This window comes from Ambystoma mexicanum, chromosome 12 (assembly GCF_040938575.1).
Source record: "Ambystoma mexicanum isolate Mex_15411 chromosome 12, UKY_AmexF1_1, whole genome shotgun sequence".
NCBI classification, from domain to species: Eukaryota; Metazoa; Chordata; class Amphibia; order Caudata; family Ambystomatidae; genus Ambystoma; species Ambystoma mexicanum.
The window spans coordinates 636709960-636729747 of NC_090936.1; the positions used below are offsets into that span (position 1 = coordinate 636709960).

The following is a 19788-nucleotide window of genomic DNA, read 5'->3' on the forward strand; positions in this document are numbered from 1 at the left end:
TAGTAAGGATTGGCAATAGTTTTTTTTTTTTTAGCATAGGCCCCTTTTATTTGACAAGTCTCGACTAGGACTGCCTTCTTTATTATTTGATGGTCGTAGCTTGCGGCCATCTTAGATTTAGGTTTAGATTGGCATTTATAAACCCTCTTTGAGAGTTCAATTAACACTCTTGATCTGTGATCACTTGTGTCTGTCTTACTTTGATACCATGTCTTCTTTACACAAGTCACAATTGCAATTGGTACTTTTGTAAAAATAAATGAATATAAAACAAGCAAAAATAATGTAAATTAAGCAGTAGCACTTGCACAGCAAGGCAAGAACTGTGCAAGATCTTATTGCTGCTATGCTCCTCATTAAGGCTGCTTAACCAATCACACACTGTTACAAAAACAGGAGGATTGCTTTTATTAATCAGCAATTACTGCTCTCTCAAAAATCATTTTTCAAAAGACTTACAAATGTTCGCATAAAATGGTTGAACGTATACTAGAACACCAGAGAAAAATACAAAATGTATCTTTATGGCTCATTAAGCACCACTCCACATTTCAAACATTCCCAGTTCGTGGGAATCACTCAGCCTAGTGTGAAATAGCAAGAAACTACTTCTAATAATGTTTTAATCAAAGTTGTGGTCAGCTCCTTATCCTACATGTGTGAACATGGGGCTACGTCACTTTCATGGAGCCACACCTTCCAATCGGAATGAACTTTTGACCAATGGCAAAGTGGTTAGTGGAAGGCTGCTACAAACAGGAAAGTGTCATAAAGGCAACTTTAGCCTACTCCTGGTCTTGAGCTCTTTCTAGTTTTCACAACATTAAATAACATTTTAGGTGGCCCTCGGCAGATCACCAATACACCGGCAGCCGTGTGATCAAATAATATAGTGCAGAAACATTCATATATTTCATTTTGTCAGGTAACCCTAGGTTACCTGGGGGCAACCAGACGTGGTCTCCCTGCTCACTGTGCTCAGAGAGGCTCAGCTTCACCTCACTGATGACGCCCAACAAGGCTGAAACACGTGTATGGGGTTGCTGGTGGTACTCTTGTTCAGAGAGGAATTGCCATAGCATTTCGGTGCTGGACTGCCCATGTGGGCGGGACAAAGACTGATATGAATGGATATTTCCCATCTGTGAAAGGTACAGTGAGCAAAAAGCGTGTGCTGCAAACTCATCTCAGAACAGGTTATCATGCCATGTTCTTTCTGGAGAGGAGTGCCTGCTACCTTTTTTGAAATATATTTCATTTTGTGTCAACATATTTCTTGAAATCGCTTCTTCCAAGGTGGCTTTGTCCATATATCCAGGACTGTCAGTATCATTTTAGAATATTGTACTCCATGGAATTTTGTTCTTAAATCACCACTCTACTCCGAAATACCAGATATGAAAAAACAACTCCTACTGGCACGCTAGGCACTAGTTCATTTAAAAACCATCTCTGTGGAAGTGTCTAATCTACTTGCATCCTTGGTGCAAAGCCTTGGCACCAAAATCATTATTAGTAGTCGCCTTCCCTTGTGTAAACCTTTTGCCTGTTCTAACTAACAGTTTCCTGAATCATCAATGCCATAATTACAATGATCAGATCCAGTGGATTTTTGGTAGCTTAATATTTTGCACTTTTTTAACTGGTTACGTGATAAAAACAGATATCCACACGCTCACTTTTCCCAAGGGATGGCGAATGACATCATAGCATCATCCGCTAATTAAGAGGCCCAGTACCATAGAAGGGATTTCTGCCGCAGCATCCATCATACAATTACGCCTTTACACAGAGCTGCACTGGATGTTGGTGATTCGCCTTTGTCTCTGGGACACTGCATCAATCTCCTGCTGCCCCATGTCTATTACCATGTATTTTACCATCCGTACCATCAGCACCCGCTCATTAACTAACAGATCTGGTGAGGTCTGACAAGAATCCCTTTATTGCAGGGCGCCACACAACAGTGCAACATTAGAATCCGCCCGGGTGCAATGCAGCCATTGTGGAGCCCCCTGTTGGTCCGCCATCTCCTCTGCTCAATACACCACCTTCATGGTATGGAAAGTGAGATCGGACTTCACCGACTCTGGAGCCGAGCACCTGTTGCTGTGCATCTGAGACAGTGAAGTTCTTTCTTGCTTTCTACGGCGTGGAGGCAGTGCCACTGGAGAGCTGGCAGAGGGGCAGAAGCAGCAAGGGAGGAAGGAATGGCAAGCAAGGATTGCGATGCGGGCAGACGTACCAGGGGGCTTAGCTGGGCAGGCAATGGAGTGGAGTAAGCAGACGAGAGAATGGTAGAGGAAGGGGGTGACGGGGGCGAATGTTAGAATCCTTGCAGGCATCAGAATCCATGCCCTACCTAGGTGAATATTGCCCGGAATTTGCTGTCATGACTTCAACGTTTGGCCCTTCATGCTCATGTCCGTTTGCTACCACTTGGTCACTGCAGAGGGTGCCAGAACTCCAGGTAGAAAAACAATGAGTTTGAGTTCCATTCTGCTGCTTCTGATCTTTAAAGACCAACCGCATTTCACATTTAAATATCACCATATCCAGATGCAAAGCAGAAGATTGTAGAGTCCGCAAAAGCAGAGGAATCTGATCACTCTTCTTCTCCAATCCACCACTCTGGTGGTACCAAGTCATTATTTTAGCTGGTTTTCAAAATAGGGTCTGGTAACAGTTGCAGGTTAAGAGCCAATTGACCTTTCTTGCTGGAATGGCAATGTTTTTACTACTGGGGTCAACTGCTTTTTAGTTGTGGCCATTAATGCTATTGCATGGGTGTATATGTGAGAGGGCGTGGGATGGGAGGAAGCACACACAGCCTGTTAGCGCTGTATTGTTATCTATCCAACCCACCCAACCACTGACCTGCACATGGCGATACAAATCCCTATTATCTTTAGCACCCGTTGCCAAAATGGACCCTCATGGGATCTCTTTGAGCTTGATGTATCCAGCAGAAACACACTGTGTAGGGCCTGTGAGTGTTATTTCTTTTTTTTACTCTTTATTTACATGTTTTACAATAACAACAATCAATTCAAACATTGAATACAATAAATAGCGCAACACTCAGATTAAGATTAACTGCAGCATTAACCAATGAACATACTAATACATCTAAGAAATCCTAAAGAATTTACAGTACAAGGAAAGTAATGTAGCACGACTTTTCAAAACAGGCTCACACCAGTTATAAACCCAACAAAACACACGAGACAAGAGAACAAAAAAAATGAAAGGGGGTCGGGGGACATTGCACACATACACGTGTACAACATAACAGATACACACTTACAAGGCATAAATTAGTTTTCAAAAATTGATTAGCAGAATCTGCTAATTAACATTTTCTTAATTAGCAAACAAACTTATTTGATTAGCAATTTTTTTACTCTATATTTTATAAGTCACCAAACATTATTTGTACCCAAGACATAAAATTAGCAACAATACAGCATTTTTGAAGTAAGACATTAGTGAGAGGAATGTATGTAAAAGGTTAGATACATGAATGAACACAGATATGATAAAAAGGCTTTGAAAAAGGTTTTCGGTGCAAGGCTCTGTGCAGCTGGGTGCAGTCAGTGTTGCACAGAGCAGTGTTTATATTGTATGCTTGATCAAAATTTGCTGTGTAAGAAGTTTCATAAAATCAAAATGTTCAAGGGAAGTCATAACCTGAGACTCAGTATGTTGTATGGTTTTTCGGATTAACAAGGGGGGTCCTGGGAGTCCCTCTGCCAGACATTAGTCCTTGTTACAAGAGACTTACCCAGAGTCTTTAGCTCACTATCTTTCACAGAGAAGAAATATCCCAAACATATCAGTCTTTGTCCTGCCCTGGGGCAGTCCAGCACCGAACTGCTAGGCAATTCTCGTCTGAACAAGAGTACCAACAGAAACCCCAGACACGTGTTTCGGTCTGGTTGGACCTCACCAGTAAGGTGGATGGTTTTTCGGCACACAGACTAATTGTCAACTTCAAGTGGACAAGATGGCTCTTTCCTGTCATTGATATTAACTGTTTTCAATATAGCATTAATTACCACTTTCGGGGGGGAAGTGAGAGGAAGGCAGGGACGCTACTGGTCCTCAAACCAGAGTCGGGTAAGCGCAAGCATCCAGCCCTGCATATCTATGAAAGTGATATTTATTGCCATTAGCTCTTAGAGCTCCCATCTGGGGGTTCTAATACATTTTTGTTTTTAAAGGAACTAGGCTTTGCGCAATTCATGCTTCCCTTTTAAAAGAAATTACCTATATATCCTCAATTGGAAATAATTATTTTCCAGGACCTGAATTGTGAGCTAGGTGGTGTGCAGGTTAGTAGGCAGGGGGTCGAACAGGGTGAATACTGGGCACAGGCATAGCAATGTGGGCAGCTTCTTGCAGATTCTGCTTGCATTCAGTCTGACTGACCAGCTCTCTCCCTGCCAACAAGCTCTGTCCCTGCGAACCAGCTCCCTTCCTGCCAATATATAATGCAATCTTAAAGCAAAGCAAGCTCTGGAGGCGAACTAAATTGTATGGTATTGCAGTAGAACTGTAGATGTAAAGACTGGATAGAATTATTTATCACTACTTTGTGTAAACGTCTAGTTAAATTTGTGTATTAATTATGTAAGAGGAAACAAAGTAAGCAACTAAGAAGGGTGGATGGTGTAACAGGCAGAGAAGTTGGCAAACAAGGTGAATATTGTAGTTTTGCCCCCATCTCACTTTCAGGACAGCTGGTATAAAGCAACCGGGTGATGAGATAGACTGTCAAGGAGTTTTGGATCAGCTCATGGGTTGAGCACCAGTTGTACAGCAGGTCACTTAACTAGGTTTGCCATTAAAAGCATATGGCTGTGTTATGTAAATTTTCAAGTGTTCAATCGTCAATATGATGCACTTTCCCTGACAAAATTAAATTTAGTTTACTTTATGACATTTAGATACACTAACTTAAACCTTACTGAAAAATATGGAGACAATCCAGTGTTTTACAGTAGCAATACTGTAATTGTGTAACAATTTACATTATTAGGAAGGGAATTGCGGCACTGTCTTTTAAAAAAAGAATTACACATACTCGTCTTTGCCAGACAAGAGTGTTAGCTTAAAAGTATCATCCTGATTACTTGAAAAAGAGAACATTTCTTGCCTAGCACTCCCACACCGGCTTTTGCCAATTTTAATATAGGAGGAGTTGATTACTGTTGCCGTATCTTCCATTAGCCTCTTTGAAATTGTAGTGAACAGATAAGAGGGTGGAGGGAGCACCAAGGGCAAGAGAGGAATGCTGGGCGATCTGTGCTAGGTAATTTAAATAGCAAGCTTTGCTACACAAGTGTCAATTTAATTAGCAAACCTACAGAATTGCATAGCAAATTGCTATGCGACACTGCTTATTTTATGCCTTGACTTACAATACCCAGAATTTCATCCACCAACTGAAGTTACTATAAAAAGGGCACCTGGTTGATGCCTCGCTCTACCCAGGAAAGTAGACTTAAATAACACAATTGCTGCCCAGCCACTCGAACGACAGGAGTCCGACTGTCCAGACTCCACAGACCAGCGGATCCATACCTTTGCCGGACCGCTCGCGCTGGCTTTTCTTGAATGATACTCACTGTGTACATCCGGATGCACTAAGGCCCCCCCAACCCGTTGGCCTATCCATCACGCAAGCCAGTGACTGGTATGACCTCCATGCCAAGAAATTATTGATCTGCTCCCATCTGATGAAATAGAGACACAGATGTTTGTGGCCAACGTGCTTCTATATTACGATTACATAGGATTGTTTTTGCATGTGAATTGCTCAGTCCTGATGAAGGGCGACTAAACCACAGCTTCTCAAAATTTAGCCCCACGGCCGAAACACTTGTATTGACCCGTTCTTCATTGTCTTTCAACCGTCACTGTTTGACATATATGTTCGCTTGACTTGGCAATTATACTTTTTATTTCTAAGGTCATCCCTGCTATGACACAGAGAATGTATTTGCCTAATTTTTTAAATAACTCCAAATATTGTTGATTTGGACTTTGTTATTCATGTACTACACCATGTATTTTTGATGTATCATGCTGAAAATCCTATGTTCAATTTCTACTTGTATTATAACACCTGCTGCATATATATTAAATAATTACTGCAGCAGCTTTCAATTTGGTCAAATTGGATTCTATTGAAACTCAGGAGTGTGAGTGTGTATTCTCAAGTTGTATTCCACCAACTGAAACCACATGCAATGCAATAGAACTCTTACATACCAGTACCATATAAACTATGAAAGGGTGTCCAGAGTTCTAAATAATGTTCTTCCCTGATTCTCTTTAGGAAAGAAAATGTTCTCAAAGTCTGGCAACGTCTGCACATCGCTCACCCAATTCTCTGTTTTTTTTCCTCATTTTCCACAACTTCAGGATCTGCTTTGTGCTACTACCAGTGCTATGTCAATCCACTTACTATATTGTTTACAATCCCACATCTTCCTCTAATAGACAACAAAAGATTTTGAAAAGGCATTCTAGGAAGGTTTATAGATAATATTGTGTCCATTCTGTCCAACCAACACATTTCCCGAAAATTCCTTTGATCTAGAACAGTTCCACAACATATGTATAAGGGTGCCCCTCTCCTTTCTACATCCCCAGAAAGTGTCACTATCCGTCAAATCCAAACCATGTCTACGCACTGGAGTCCAGTATAAGCATTCCAAAATTTTCTGATGTGCAAGTCTCAAATTCAAATCCAATTCACTTCTGAAACTTGCCCGTTCTATCTGTCCCCATTCTCTGTCGTATGGCTTAGTAGGCCCATTATGGCAGTGGCAAGGCAATGAGATCCCACGTCAATACGAAAGTGAAAACTGTTGGATTTACAATGCTTAGATATTGTTTAGTATTTATCAAAAATTGTGTTTTGCTATTCTCACCATATCTTAGATATTAAATCCAATGACAAATACCATAAAATACTTGTTGACATGGTTCATAAATTTTATGATCTGCCAATACGAATTAACCAAAAATAAAAAGATATTTGCTCTCCCCTTTAACCTCAAAGTCAAATTTGCTGGTTTAGTTATTGTAGGTCATTACTGGTAAATAATGCAAAACAAACCTTACCATCATGAATTCCATATACAAATTCTCAGCCAACTTGGGGTTTTGCAAAGACGACATTCTTTCCCCTAGTAACTACTCGCCCCCCATTTTTTCTAAAGTATCCAGACGATTAAAAAAAGAAAACATAAAAAAGTGCACTTGCTTATTTGGACATTTCTTAATAGAATTTAAAATTTCATTACAATGAGAAGAAACCTTTGCACCTAAAATTGTAAATGTTTTGCTTCTCTCCCTCAAGTGTGTTTTTTAAAAAATCTGTTGCATCATGACCCTAAAGGTAGTATCTAATGCAATTTTAAAATCAATCTTCTTCAAACATTTCTGTCATTCTTCTGAAAATCTCTTTATGAAAAAGGTGTCTAGTCTTACCTCCAATTGCATTTTCAGTAAGTAGGGTGTGTTGCCCAATAGACCATCCTATATTTGAAACAAAACTGTCCCCATACCTTATCAAGATAGTGTACACAAAGAATGCGTTCAATTCTGATAATAGGACTTTAGTTAGGTATTAACTTGTCAAATGTAAAATGAATTTCCATATTCTCCCTTCCATTTGTTGTAACCTCTTAGTGAAGCATTACGCAACTCAATCCATACAGGAACATATTTTATGCATGTAAGCCAAATCTGACGTGACAGCAGGTTAATACTCCCTGCTGCAGCCGATGCCTCTTAATGAGCCACAACTGGAGCAATTTATTTTCTACCACCTCATTATTTTGCTGTTTTGCTCGTGAAGTGGCGTTAGAAACCGCAAGATATTGACATTATTCTAGTATTTCAATTGGTGTGTGATCCAAATACCAAGTTACTTTTAGTGTTCTGGTTTATTTCCAAGTCCTTTGCTTCCACTAAGAAGATCAAACAACGTTGTTGTCCACAATTTCAACCTATTGACCTTGTCAAAAACAGCTTTAAAGTCCATGCCTGCAGCATACAATGATGATTGACCTTTCGAAGGTGGTTGTTTTAAATTGGATTATTATCATGCCCTTATTTAGTGTTCCCTGCCCCTGCAGAAAACCATATTGAAATTGAGTGAACACACCATTTACTGCTGCCTATGACTGTAGCTCTTTTAATTACATAGCTGCAAACACTTTACTTGTAATATCTAAGAAAGCTAGGCCAATGAATTCCATGTCCAGTCCTCTTCCCTCGCGTTTAGCAAACAAGCCCATTGTTCACTAATGGGTATCCTGCACCCCACTGGAAAGGCACAGGACTATTTTGGAGGAGTGCACCATACAACACTGTTCTCTTTTTTAAATGCAGTCTTTGAGGCCATGCAAAAAAGCCTCTCAGGTCTTACTGTCATGACTGTCTCTTAAACACCACGCACAGTGATCATGGGAGTATTTTGTATATGACACACACATCCACACAAACACACACCCACACACGATATAAATTAAATATGTAACATTTTGTGATTGGTGGAGCTCAACAACTCAGGGACCTGCATTCACAGTATCCATGAAGAAGGAAATAGTTGCAGAGGCACTATAACACAGACTACACCCTAGGAGATCACCACATCTGGCAAGTGCCAACTTGGATTGGAGGAGCCTAAACCAGAACGGTTTAGGAAAGGCACGTGGCTAGGAATACTCTAGATGCACACCGCTTGGTTAAACAACTACGACATTCAGCTTACAGTAGTGCCAAGGAGTCTGGGTAGTGCCAGAGACATAAGAGAACGTAACATCATCACACACCATGGATGCATCAGGCTATGGGAAATGATCAAACCAGAGGTTTTCATCTTGTCCATTTTATGGCATTTTTCAAAATACATTCAAACAGATCTTGTTCAACCCTGTAATGTAGGTCAAAACAAAAGCTGTAGCGTTTCAAGAACTTTGAGCATTGCAGTATTAATTTCAATGATGCAGCAGGTCGGCTATAATGTTAAATTGAAAAGTAAACAACCATTCGGTGTTTTGTGCACAATAGCTGAAAAAAGAAAAGATCAAACATCACCTGTACAATTGCTTCCTCTATTTGGCCACATTGAAATCTTTCTTCCAACTTCCTCACGTCTACTTCCTGTTCAAAGACAAATAAGGTTGTTTATTACTTTCCAAACCTTTCAGATAACCAATCTGACAAACTGGTAGTGAAAATGTAATAACTTGTTTAATACAATGTAGTTCTATTCCCAACTGTATATACGTGTAGTGAAAAAGGGATCCATATAAAATAATGCAACAAAAAAAATTATAATCTCCAAAATAATATTTTTAATTTGAATGGAAGGTTTTTCAGTTTTTTTAATGAGGCTGTAAAGACGTTGGCAAAGTCCCTTCCTAGGATACTGATGTTGCCCCTAAACAGAAGCAGCAACAACATCTAACCAATGTCACTGTTTAAGTGTACAGCACCAAACCCAGGATAAATCAGGCTGCTAGCTGTGCGCCTTTATGTTTGTTCACCCATTACATGCAGACTAAAGGCATAGTGGGCTAGTGCCCCACCCAATAACCCTCTCATCTTCTGCCCACACTATGCGGGCCTATTGTATCATGGACAGGGTTCAAATCCACCTCGTGAGACACATGCTTGCTTGGCCAATAGCATCAACTCCGACCAAAGGGTGCTACCTGCTGATTTAGTGCTGCATCCCTCCCCCCCTCTACCTTGTACTGCCAATACAAACAGAGAAGCTCAATGCATGCTCTGCCCTGCTTTCCTTAAACTCAGGCCAGGCAATCCCCAGGTACTTTTATCACACCCTCCAGTTTATAGCAATATTGAGCATTTACTGATAGGGCAATGTGAAAAGGTACTGCACTGGGTAGCAGGATGACATTTTATAGGCTGTTGGTGATTTCCCACCCTTCCCCTGCTTGAAGCACTCCCATGCCCTCTTGTGCCCTACTCAATTTTATTCGTTTTAACCCCTTCTCTTTTTCCCCATTGTTTTGAAGTGCTTTGTAGTGATTGAAAATCAACACATTGGAGCTATACAAAAACACAAAGAACCATCAACAAAGCCAGTAGTTTTGGCTTTTGTACAGTGACAAGTGAAGGATTAGTTCCCGGGGGAGAGGCACCAATCAGGTGACCTGAAATGTAATGTTCTTGTGATTTATACCGCACAGTGCTGCCATTTTGTAGGTCTCCAAGCGCTCTGGCGGATCTGAAAAGGAAAGAGGGAATGGGAGGGCTTAGTGGGAGAGAGAGAGAGGGGAAACTGTTGTAGGAGTGTGGGTGGGCTGGTTTGTGTGTAATTGGTATCTTTCCGTAGTGTGTTGTGTTTAGTTTGGTGTTGCAGTGTGTGCATTTTGTGGTGGTTGTAGGTTTCTGCTGCGGTAGAGGTATGTGTGTGTTGTATGGTTTTTGGCGGCGAGTATGCAGGATATTGGAAAGGGTTAGTAGTCTGTGCCCTGCTCTGTGGTGGTTACGTTGGCCTGGCAAGGTTAATATTTTATATGGTAGTTTGTGTTCAAATACTTTATTTCATTGCGGCATCCGGCTTCATTAGGTTTCAGTTGTTTTGGGGGTTTCTCTTGTGTTGGGTTGGCGGTTTCCTTTTGACCGTTTCCCCGTTTACCTCGGTGAGTTAAAGAGCAATTTTTTTTTGCAATTTTCAGAATTTTAGGTGGTCTTCTGATTGAATTTCCTTTGGGAGTCAGTTTCAAACAAAGTTTGGCCGAGATGCTGGAGAATGCGGATCCACCAAATTTCTGCTCGGCTTGGTTTGTAGATGGAAATTTTTCCCCTGTGTGAATGCCGCTCCTTGGACATGGATTGCAGAGTGTTTTGAAGAAAAATATTTTTTTGACTGGTAGCCAATGTAGGGTTCTCAGTGCTGATGTGATGTGTTCTCTCTTATTGAGTCTAAGGAGAAGTCTTGCTGTTGCATTCTGCATTTGCTCAATTTTTTGGGTAAGGTAGTCCGGCATTTCGAGATAGAAGCTTTTGGCATACCATACTCTTGAAATGATGAGGGAAACGATGGGCGTGTTCTATGTAGTAAGGTGAAGAAAGGTAGTATCCGCTTAATTGTGTGTAGGTGAAAGAACTTTATTTATTGAACATTTATATGGCGCCTATACAGCAAATGTGCTTCCAGGCACCACAAGACAAAAGAAGGGGGCGTGAGGAGGGGGGTTAAGAGAGGATAAACACAAAAATAATGGTCCTACTAGGCCTTGTGACATTAGGATCGTTAAGAAAAGTTTAGGGGGGGAGGGAGGAGATCACGGACGGGGGGGGTGGGATAGGGAGTGGCTGGAGAGTTGAAGTGCTGTAGTGAAGGGGCCCAAGATTGGGCAAGCGCTAACGGGTGCCCAGGAGGGTGGGTGCCTGGGAGAAGCAAGGGGTGGGGGGCAGGGTTAAGTGCAAGGACAGGGGTAGACAGCCCTCAGAAGGCTAGTCGGGGAAGGGTGGCCGAGGGCAAGTGCTGGTAGGAAGGTGTGCGGGGGAAGTCTGGCCGATGAAGGGCCAGACCCCAGTAAGGTTCATAAGGGAACACAGGCAACCTGTCGCAGTGGCAGGAGGAGATTAGCAGGGAAGTTAGAGAGGAAAGGAGGAGGAGGAGAAAAGGAAGGTTGTGAGAAGCTTCCAGAACTTAAGGAGATCCGGCTCAAATCGGAGAGGGGCTGGGAGGCCATTCGAAAGGGAGGCTTCTGCCGAAGGGAGAGCTCTACCCCCACTCTCTACTTGGAGAAAAGTCTGATCTGCAGAGAGTTGGAGCTAGAGGACCGAAGGACTCTAGCAGGGAAGTATTTAGGGAGAGAGAGTTTAATGTAGTGGGGTCCCTGGTCCCAGAAGGCCTTGTGGATGATGCAAAGGGTCTTGAATTTGATCCTTGCAACCACTTGGAGCCAGTTGAGAAATTTTAGTGCTGGAGAGATGCAGACCCTGGGCTTGAGGCCAACGATAAATCTTGCAGTCCTATTCTGGATTATATGAAGAGGGTGAAGGGAGGAGAGAGGTAGATTAAGGAAGATGCTGTTACAGTAATCAAGCCTTTAGAGAACCAGAGCTCTAGAGACATTGAGTTTCTGGGGGAAGGCGAGGAAAGGGAAAATGCCTCTAAGGAGGTGAAGCCGATAGTGAGCCTTCTTGGCAAGGTCAGTGATATGAGGAAAGGAGAGAGGAGTCAAAGTTTTTAGCCTCACATGAGCGTGAGGGAGGGGGCCCCAAGGAGGATAGCCAGAGTGTAGGGGGGAATGGAGTCCCAATGAGAAGGATCTCAGTCTTACTGGCGTTAAGGCAGAGATCATTAGGACCACACCATGCCTGAATAGCAGTCAGATAGTCGGGAATGAGAGAGGAAGGAGAGGAGGCAGAGAAAAAAAAAAAAAAGAGTTGTGTGTCATCAGCATTACACTGGAAACAAGGCGAGAATGTGGAGATCAAGTGGGCCAGAGGGGCAAGGTAAATGTTGAAAAGCCACGGCTAAGATCGAGCCCTGAGGGACACTGCATGTCGAGAGTGAGGTAGAGGAGAGAAAAGGGCCCAGGTGCGCTTGAGGGAGAGGAAAGAGGTCAACCAGTCCAGTGCCCAGTCCGTGATACCCAGGGTTCACAGAGCCAATTTATGAGGATGGAATGATTGACAGTGTCAAAGTCAGAGGATAGATCGAGGAGGAGAAGGGCGTAAGGAGTGTTGGAGTCGAGGTTTGAGAGCAAGCCATCACAGGTGTTCAGGAGAGCAGTTTCCGTGCTTTGAAGCCAGACTGGTGGTCATGGAGGCAGCTGACCAATTCAGTGTGATGGGTTAGTTGGGAGATGACCCACTTCCCCAGGGTTTTACCCAGGAAGGGGGTAGTGGAGATAGGGTGGTAGTTAGCAGTGCAGGAAGGGTCCATAGATGACTTTTTTTTAGGACGGGGTGCACAAGGGAGTGCTTGAGAGGTGAGGGGAAGGTGCCAGTGGCAAAGAACAAGTAACTTACCAACTGTAACGTTCTTTCGACTGGATGTTCCTCCCACGTATTCCTCATCTTATGATATTCGCATCCTGCCAGCTTCGCTGCTTTGGAAAAAAAATTCTCAGCAGAGGGCGCTGAGCACGAGGTTGTGGCGTCGATGTCCCTCGACGGGCTCTGTACCATGTCGACGTCACCATCAGTATAAATAGCTTGTGCCACGCGCCCGTTGGCTTCAGTTCTGTTTTTTTGAGGAAATATTCTAGGAACACACAGGCATGCCCATGACTGATAGACCCTTCGTGAGAGGAGAGTGTAATTAATGTAAACTGTACTGCGGGGTAGGATGGAGGGGCGATGAGGAATACTTGGGAGGAACTTCCAGTCGAAAGAACGTTCCAGTTGGTAAGTAACTTGTTTTTCGAATGGATTGTGTCCTCCCACGTATTCCTCATCTTATGATAGACTCCCATAGCAGTGGTAATTTTGGAGGTGGGAGTACTAATTATTTTTCTCATGGACGGAATGAAGTACCGCCTTGGCAAATAAACCTTCATTGGAAGAAGAGGCAATCTAAGCAATAATGCTTGATGAATGTATGCATTGATGCCCATGTTGCAGCTGAACGAATATCTGCTGCAGGGACTCCCCTCTTCAGAGCCGCAGAAGTAGGCATCCCCTAGTAGAATAGGCTTGAAGCCCATCCGGTGGGTCCTTTCCCACCAATCTGTAGCACTCAATTATAGCCAGAACAATCCAGCGGGATATAGTCTGTTTTGTCACCACTAATCCCAATTTATGGCCTGTATAACCTACAAAAAGTTGATCATCTTGACGAAATTTTGACATTCTTGAAATGTGAAAACTGAGAGCCCTTTTTGGGTCCAGTCTATTCAATCTCTCCTCTTCTTTGCCCAAATAAGGGGGAGGGTAGAATGTTGGTAATATGATTTTTTGTGACAAGTGGCAGTCAGAAACTACTTTTGGTAAGAAAGAGGGTTTAACTTTAAGAACCACATTGTCCTTGTAAAAAGTAGTATATGGAGGCTTACATGAGAGAGCCTGTAGTTCACTAACCCTGTGGGCTGATGTTAAGGCCACAAGAAGGACAGTTTTTAATGTTAGAAGCCGCAAGGGACAGGAGTGCAGAGGCTCAAAAAGTATACATGTTAGAAACTTAAGTACCAGATTTAAATCCCAAGTTGGGACATGAAAGGGGATGGAGGGTACACAGTGGTAAGCCCCTTCAGGAATTGAAATATTAATGGAATTTTAAAGTAGGAAACCTCTTCCGAGGAGCGCTTGAAAATGGACAGCGCAGCTAGATCTCCTTTGATGCCATTGGGGCGCCACATTGAAAAGGGTCCACATCCTTATCTTTTCACCAGTTACTGAACTTGTTCCGACACCGGTACAAAGATTTTGTTGCTGGCCTTCTGGCCGAAAGCAAAATCTCCATTATGTCATCTGGAAGATCCCAATCCTTGTATCTCAACCTTTCAGAAACCATGCATGAAGGTTGAGTGTTTTGACCTCTGGATGGAGAACCAGACCTTCCTCTTGTGAGAGGAGATCCTCTCTTTGCGGAAGACGTATTGGAGGGCAGATGGACATGTCCAGAAGGTCCGGGTACCACGTCCTCCTGGCCCAATCCAGGGCAATTAAGATCATGGTTTTCCTGAACTTTCTCAACCTCCTGATTACTTGATGAATCACGAAGACTGGAGGAAACTCGTACAGAAGTGGGAACTTCCAGTCCACCACAAACACGTCTCCTAGAGCTCCTCTTGGGGGGAAATTCCATTGAACAGAACTGTTTGCACTTCCGGTTGTCCACTTGAGGGGTTCCCCAAAGGGCGAAGATCTCCAGAAGGACTTCCTGAGCTAACTCCCACTCGTGGTAGACTGCTCTGCCTGCTCAGAGCCTATGCCTCTGTGTTCTGCTCTCCGGCTAGCTGAACTGCCGATAGAGAGATTCCCTCTCGTATTGCCCAGAACCAGAGCTGCATTGCCTCTCTGCACAGTGGTAGTGATCCTACGCCTCCTCTCTTGTTGAGGTAGTACATGGCCACTGTGTTGTCCGTCATTATCAGGACATTCTTTCCCTGTACAGAGGGCAGGAAGGCATTCAGCGCTAGTCTGCTTGCCCTCAGCTCCAACAGGTTGATGTGTAGTTTGGACTCCGATGGAGACCAATGGCGGCTGATCGTCAGATCGTTGGTGTGGGCTCCCCACCCCGTGAATGAGGCGTCTGTCACTACTGTTATCTCCGGCCATGGTTGCCAAAAAGATTCTCCCTTGAGAATATTGTTGCAAGCCCACCATAGTAGATCCTGAGCAACTGCGCTCGGGACTTGCAGAAGATCCAACATACTCCCCGAGAACTGGGACCACTGAAATCTGAGGGCCCATTGAAGAGATCTCATCCTCAGTCAAGCCTGTGGCACCAGAAAAATGCAGGATGCCATGAGGCCGAGCAACCTCAGAAAATCGAAGGCCGGTAGATGTTGGGCAGTAGTCTTGAAGTAATGCACCGCCATTCTTTCAGATGCTGAGAGATTCTGCCTCCCACCTTGGTTTTGTGTGATAAGGCCTCAGAGTGATTTGGAGGCGGTTGCAGGAGCAGCTGAGAGCAAAGATGCCGTTCCTGAGGCTGGTTTTTCACTTTTTCCTCATCCACCACGAGCGACATTTCTCTTGCCTCTTTGAATGGCCTGTCCTCTTCCTCTACTAAAAGAGGATTAGTACCGAAAAGAACGACCTCTCCAGGAAGATGAGCCTGAATAAGGTTTCTGAGGCTGTCGCATGGAGGCGCTAAGAGATTTTGCTGCCGCTTTTGAGGTCTGTAGTTTTTCTAAGCTTTCATCAGCTTTACTACCAAACAGCCTCAAGCCATCAAAAAGCATGTTGAGTAGCCTGGCCTGCACGTCTGGTGCAATCCCAGATTTCCTCAACCACGCAAAAATATGCCTAACACTGTGCTTGCAGCCATGGATCTGCTGATACTATCAGCAGTATCCAGTCCAGACTGGAGACATTCCCCCATTTCCTCCTTTCCGTCTTTGACAATATTCAGGAAGCCTTCCCTTTCCTCGCCTTCCGGAATATGTTCAGCTGCCGACGAAATGCAGTCCCACGGGGTATGGATGAACCTGGCCACGGTACAGGTGACATTCGTTGACTTGAGAGCCATGCTACTCGAGGTAAAGACCTTAAGGGCCCAAGCATCCACCTTCTCATCCTCTCTATCCGGGGGGATAGATGGAGGACGTTGAGCCTGAATAACCAGACTTTCAGGAGTGGGATGCCTACTTAAATAATCAGGGTCAGAACTAGAAGTTCTAATTACTGTTGACGGCAGTAATTGTATCAGGAACTTCCCAGTTTTTTTCTACCATTCTCTGAAGTGCCCTATGGAAGGGGAGAACTGGGTCCTTCTGGGGGCCCTAATCAAGTATATCAGTCATATCATCCAGATCAAATGTGGGTGAGGCTCTACCCCAGCCCATGTATTCAACAACCCTATTCATTAGACTCCTGTACCCTGAATCTGCATGTTCTGCAGGGTCAGGTTTTGTAAACTCTAGCTCATGTGACGTATCAATGCCACTAGCAGAGTGAAGGGTGTCACACAGGTCTCTTCTGGGACCTCTCTGGTACCATATTGTACTCCAAAACGGAGAAACGTCTTCTTCTTCAGAGACACTTTCTTCAAATATAGAAGACATAGGACTTGAAGTCCGACTTGGGTAAAGCAGTAAATCTCCTTTCCTGTACTTGAGTTTGGGTCGAAGGAATCCAAGGAATCTTCGATGACATCGAAGGAGTCTTCGAAGACACCGATGACGTCTTCGACAAAGGTGTCGAAAACGCCTTTGGTGCCGATGGCGTCGACAAAGTCGCCGAGGGCTTCAACGGCTTATGTTTTTTAGTCTGTATCGGGGAAACACTCGATTCTTGATGAATCTTCGACGATTTGATGCCGACTTGAGACTTTCGAGGTTCATGTTTACTAATGGATTTTTCCAAAGTAGTTCCTGACTTCCCTGTGTCGTCCAACGGAGTGACCGGGGTCTGGCTCTTTTGAGGCTTCTTTGAGGGGGTCGAGGCCGCATTCTCAAGACCTTAATCATCTTCCTTCTAAATTCATCCCATTTTCTTGGGGAATCGACTTAGTCGGGCATCGTACCAATTCGGTAGACGTATCAGAGGAAGAGGAGGGAGATCTAGGTCTCCTCTTAACCTTCTTTGAAGAGGAAGATGAAGCGCGTCTCGATCTACTGCATGATCGAAACCTCTTGGAATGTTTACGGCGATCCGATTCTTTTGTTTTTTTGACAAGGCTTTCGAGGAGGCCATAGAAGCTTCCCGCCCCACCGCCAGTTAACCTTTCCTCTCACGAAGGGCCTTCTCCTTCATCGACTGACAGGAACCACAGTCACCGGTTCGATGGTCTGAACCTAGGCACCAAAGATAAATGCGGTGAGGATCTGTAATCGACATCTTCGATCCGCAGTCGATACATTTTTTTAACCCTGTCTTGGAGTAGAAGGGGTGGAAGAAGATGACATTTTCTGAAGAAAATCGAAGCTCGCTGTTCGAGGGCGAAGCAATCGGAAAAAAGGAACTGAAGCCAACGGGCGCGGCACAAGCCATTTATACTGATGGTGACGTCGACATGGTACGGAGCCTGTCGAGGGACATCGACGCCACAACCTTGTGCACAGCACCCTCTGCCGAGAACATTTTCTTCCGAAGCAGCGAAGCTGGCAGGATACGAATATCATAAGATGAGGAATATGTGGGAGGACACAATCCATTCAAGAGAGTGGTTACAGAACTCGCGAAAGAGGGAGCGAGAGAGGCAATGATGTCCTCGATAGTTCTAGAGGAGCACTGTAGCACATGTGGAGGAGACTGTCATAGAGCAGACTATCTTGGTAACCTTATAAGGTGGTATGGGTGAGAAGGAGGAGAATAGGGGCAGGTGGTAAGGGGAGGGTCAGGGGAGGCCTGCATGCAGCAGGGGAGAGAAGGGAGAAGAGGAGAGAGAAATTGGAGACCAACGCTGTGCAGAAGGCATGAGAAGGAAGAGGAGACTGCAGTATGATTGGCAAGCTCCTTAGAGATATTGAACATTTCAGCCGTGTTGTTTGAGGCCCCAGAGATACAGGATTGGATGTGGGCCAGTTTCTTGGAGCGGATGGAGTGTCTGTATTGCCTTTGGGGCAGGCAACAGGTTAGTTTGTCAGAGGATGTGCTAGAAGCCAACCACTTCCGTTCTGCAACTTTACACTTGTATTTCAGCAAGGCTACGTCGGAGTCATAACTATTGCACTTTGAGGCACGCTTCATGCGGATCCTCATGGCAAGGGCAAGGATGTCAAGGGTGTTGGAGATGAGAGGTGAAGGTTAGTTAGAGCTGAGTCAGTGTTGTGAGAGTGAATAGTATGAGTGATAGAGTGAAGGAGGTTGCAAAGGCAGCTACTGAGACTCGCTTCATTGGTTGAATGATGGAGAAGGAGACTGGCAGTGTGGGCAGAGACTTAGCTGGGGGACCCAGGAGCACAAGATGGGAGGAGAGGAGAGCATGGGGAGTCCAGCAGAGGGGATCAGTGAGCGGTTACAGAAGGAGATATCAGCTGAGATGAGCGCATCCAAGGTGTGCCCGGCTCAGTGGATTGGGCCAGAAGGAAGAATGGTGAGGGAGAGAGAGAGTCGCAGAGGTTGCGGAAGACTAGAGTGGCTGCATCAGGAGAATCCAGATGAATATTGAAGTCTAGAGGAGGAGAAGTTTAGAGGTAGAGGTTAAAAAAGGGGAGGCGAGGTTGGCCCACTCCGAAAGGAAGGGTAGATTGGCCCAGGAGTTCTGTAGATGGTAGCGAGAGTGAGGCAGAGGGTAGGAGAGACACAAAGCTTGCAGACAAGACATTCAAAGGAGCAGGAGGACTGAGTGGGTTCGATGGTAGCAAGGACCCATTCAGGGAAGATCAGGGCCACTCTGCCGCCAGATGGGTTAGGACTGAGCGTGGAGAGGATCTTGTAGCCTTCAGGAAGGAGAGTGTCAAAAGCAGTGAGAGCTGGCATTTAACCACGCCTCGGTGAGCACAAGGACGTCAAGGTCAAAGTCTTCAAGGAGGTGACAGATGTCAGAGGAGTGTTGACAGCAGAGTGAGAATTGAGGGTAGCTAGGTGAAGCTGGTTGCCACCTTTAAAAGGTCTTCTGAGGCGGGGTACAGCGGCGAGGTGAATCTGTCGGTGGGGGTGAAGAGACCGTGGTCGTGGCAGCTGGAGAAAAGACAGAGGAGGGGAGGAAGTCGATGAGACACTAAGACGCCTATCAAGAAGGAGGAGGAGGTTGGGCTGAGAATCCTGGGCCATGATAGTGCCATTCTGGTAGACATTAATGATGCACCTAGATGAAAGGAACTGTGCAAAGAGAACTGGTTCCACTATTAAGGGGCGAGGAAGAAAAAGGGGAGAGGATAGAGACCATATAGGGAATCCATAGGACAGGAGAGGGAACAGTAAAGAGGATATCAGTAATAGTCTGCTTGGAGGAAGCATGGACGTTAAGCGTCAGCGATGGGCAATCCTAGGTTGGAGACAGAGTGCTTTCTTACATTTTGTTCTTCCAGACTTTGAGAGAGGGGTAGGAAAGGTGATAGAGTTAGAGGTTAGAGTAGTTAGGAGGGATAGAGAATACCATAGTTGGAAAGGGGGGGGGGGGCGTAGAACAGATATAGAGATAGCACAATGCATGAGAACTCAAAC

The 19788-nt window shown here is 44.5% G+C and overlaps 1 protein-coding gene across 1 annotated transcript in view; it reads right to left on the reverse strand.

The window, feature by feature from the left end:
- The window catches only part of NDUFA5 (NADH:ubiquinone oxidoreductase subunit A5), a 163995-nt gene that overhangs the window by 16092 nt on the left and 128115 nt on the right, over positions 1–19788 (reverse strand). Inside the window, exon 4 of the mRNA XM_069629109.1 lies at positions 9118–9183. Within this exon, the coding sequence (XP_069485210.1) occupies positions 9118–9183 (66 nt within the window). The remainder of the gene's footprint in view (positions 1–9117; positions 9184–19788) is intronic.